We start from the raw sequence: 2,884 nt of genomic DNA, 5'->3' as shown, positions 1-2,884 counted from the left end.
CCCCCCCGCACCCCAGCCATTCATTTCTCTCATCAAGCAAAGCAATCTGGACCATGCGGGTGGAGCTGGAGGGAACTCGAGGTCACTGGGCACCAGAGGGTTCAGGCTCCCTCCGATCTGAGTGTAACCCCAACAAAGCCTACGATCCCTTCCCCAGAAGAACTTCCTGCAGCTGGGAGGGGGGCCTCCTGTCCCCTTCCCTGGACTCTGTCCGTCACACAGAGACCCGAGGTCGGGCAGGGCCAGACGGGCCTCCCCTGGCCTCCCGGAGCCCGTCCCTCCTGGGCTCCCCAGGCAGGGCCAGGGCTGGACTTGTGGGCACAGATGAAAGCCTGGACAAAGCTCCCAGGAAAAGCCCTCAGTCTCCCTCAGACTAGGACCCCCAGGGAGGGCCGTGCCTCTCCCCTCAGATCGGGCTCCCTGGCTCCTGTCCTCCCCCTCAGTCTGGGCTTCCAGGCAGGGCTGTGCTCCCCCCCTCAGTCTGGGCTGTGGGAGCCTGGTTTCCTGGCTGAGCCTCTTCTCTGACCCCACCGGCCCCAGAGCGCATCAACTATGTGCCCCAGCTCTCACCTGCCACTCTCGCGGGGACACTCACGCATTCCACCTTCACGCTGGAGCAGCCGCGAGGCCAGTTCAGTCGCCTCAACATCTCCGACTTTGACCCCATCTGGCTGGTGGTGGCCCACAGCAATGGTGGGTGCCGCTGGGGCGGGCCTGGTTTTCCCTCTGAGAGATGGGCAGGAGCGTTGGAGGAGCAGCAGGGGTGGAGGAGGTGCTGCCGGAGATGTGGCCAGGGGCTGTCTGGCCTGGTGGGATGTGCTGCAGCCCTGCCCATGTGGCCCCCATGCCATATGGGGCCAGATGAGCAGGTCAAGCACGAGGCCTGGGGACCTGCAGGCTCCTGAGGACTGGGGGTGGGCCAGCCCCTCCCGTCAGAGCCATCATTCCCCACCGTCTGACCTGAATGCCATCCTCAGCCTCCCAGAACTTCATCGCCCCACAGAGGGTGGAGGACAGCCCAGTCCCTGCCGACTTCCCCCAGAAGGGCTACTACCTCACGCTGATGGCCAACCGGGCGCTCTATCCGGGTGGCCAGCCTGGCAACCAGCTCCGGGTCCTCCGTGTGGGCAATGACACTGGCTGCTCCCCAACCACAAGGGGCTGCAACCACCCCCTGCCAGGCCCCGGTCCCTACCGGTGAGCAGCTCTGCCTGTGCCCAAACCTGAGCCGGGGCAGCTCCCAGCTGGTGCCTGGGTTCCCTGCCCTCGTTCTGCAAATGGGAGGAGGCCTGGGTGAATTCTCCTGTCTTTCTTGAGCAGAGGGCCCCTGACTTGAGCCCCTGCCCCTATCGGCAATTTGGATCCCACAGGTGGAGTCTCCCCATCCAGGCAGGGGGTGCCCCCGGGAGGGACTGGTCCCTCAAGCCATCTCCCCTCACTCGGGGCTTGATTCACAGATGTTCCGTGCTGGGGGATCTAGTCCACTCCACACACATTTCCCAAGTGAGACACTGAGGCCCAGAGAGGGTGAGGGAGGCACACAAGGCCACACAGCTGGGAAATGTCACAGCTGGCACTGGAGTCCAAGGCTGTGCTTTAAGCCTTAGTCCCCCTCCCCCACCCACCAGGCCCTGGGAGTCAAGGGGGCAGACTGAGAGGCACCAGGGCCCCAAAGCTCAGGATCCAGGGACCCTCACCCCCAATGCTGGTCTTCCGTTCAGAGTGAAGTTCCTGGTGATGAGTGACAGAGGACCCGTGGCTGAGACAGACTGGTCCAGCGACACCCGTCTGCAGCAAGGTATGGGGCCAGATGAGCAGCTCACACACTAGGGCGATCCTGTCCTGAGGACTGGGTGTGGGCCAGCCCCTGTCGGTCAGAGCCTACCTGTCGGCAGGTAGCCCTCCCCCAACCTGGGTGTGGGTGGTTGATCTGGAGGCTGCTCCAGGCCCCCCTTCTCAGGTCAGATCATATCTCTTCCCTCCCTGCACGGCCTGCCCTGCCTGCCTGTGGGGTCCCCTCATGCCCCTCAGCCGAGGCACTCCAGGCTGCCCCAGGGCTCCGGAGCGCGGGTACAGTGGTCATCATTGCCATCCTGTCAGTGCTGCTGGCTGTCCTCCTCACGGCCCTCCTTGGCCTGCTCATCTACACCTGGTAAGTGGGCAGGCCCCTGGGAGGGGTGAGGTCCCTGACCTGGACCACCCTTACCCCTTCGCCCTCCCTCGATTCTTCCGTAAAAGCCCCCGGCCCAGGCCCGCAGCCCAGCTCCCCCTCGCTAGGCTTGCTGGAGTGGCTTTCCCTGAAGGCCAGACATGGGTAGCAATCATTGAGCAAGGAATCCCCAAGGTTCCAGGATCTCTTAACCTCTCCCTCCCTTCTCTCTCCCTGCTACCTGCCCAAGGGGTTCACAATGTCCAAGCGGGCACCACTGCCCCCTGGTGGCAATAACTGGAATTGTGAATGGGGGCAGGCAGCAGACTCCAGCTGGGAGTCGCCCAGGCGAATTGCTTATAGGCCAAGTGCTAATCTTTACCTCAAGCCTTTCATTCAGAGTTCAGATGGGGGCCTGGTGGAGAAGGGGTGTCCAAATGGCCCTAGAGCCATGGTCGGGAAACCGCGAGCCACATGCAGCTCTTTGGCCCCTTGAGTGTGGCTCTTCCACAAAATACCACGTGCGGGCGCGCACGTACAGTGCGATTGAAACTTCGTGGCCCATGTGCAGAAGTCGGTGTTTTGTGGAAGAGCCGGTATTTTGTGGAAGAGCCACACTGAAGAGGCCAAAGAGCCACATGTGGCTCCCGAGCCGCGGTTTGCCGACCACTGCCCTAGAGGAAAGGGGAAACCTATCCCTGAGTAGGCTTTGGGGAGGAGAGAGAGGGGGCAGTG

The 2,884-nt window shown here is 62.9% G+C and overlaps 1 protein-coding gene across 1 annotated transcript in view; it reads left to right on the top strand.

The window, feature by feature from the left end:
* LOC102251955 (uroplakin-3b-like protein) overlaps positions 1-2,884 on the top strand; it is a 4,690-nt gene that overhangs the window by 1,203 nt on the left and 603 nt on the right. Inside the window, exons 2-5 of the mRNA XM_014550121.1 lie at positions 541-693; positions 978-1,197; positions 1,722-1,798; positions 2,032-2,152. Of these exons, the coding sequence (XP_014405607.1) occupies positions 541-693; positions 978-1,197; positions 1,722-1,798; positions 2,032-2,152 (571 nt within the window). The remainder of the gene's footprint in view (positions 1-540; positions 694-977; positions 1,198-1,721; positions 1,799-2,031; positions 2,153-2,884) is intronic.

The sequence above is a fragment of the Myotis brandtii genome, unplaced genomic scaffold, assembly GCF_000412655.1.
Source record: "Myotis brandtii unplaced genomic scaffold, ASM41265v1 scaffold583, whole genome shotgun sequence".
Classification (NCBI taxonomy): Eukaryota; Metazoa; Chordata; class Mammalia; order Chiroptera; family Vespertilionidae; genus Myotis; species Myotis brandtii.
This window is presented reverse-complemented; position numbering and strand designations above follow the sequence as displayed.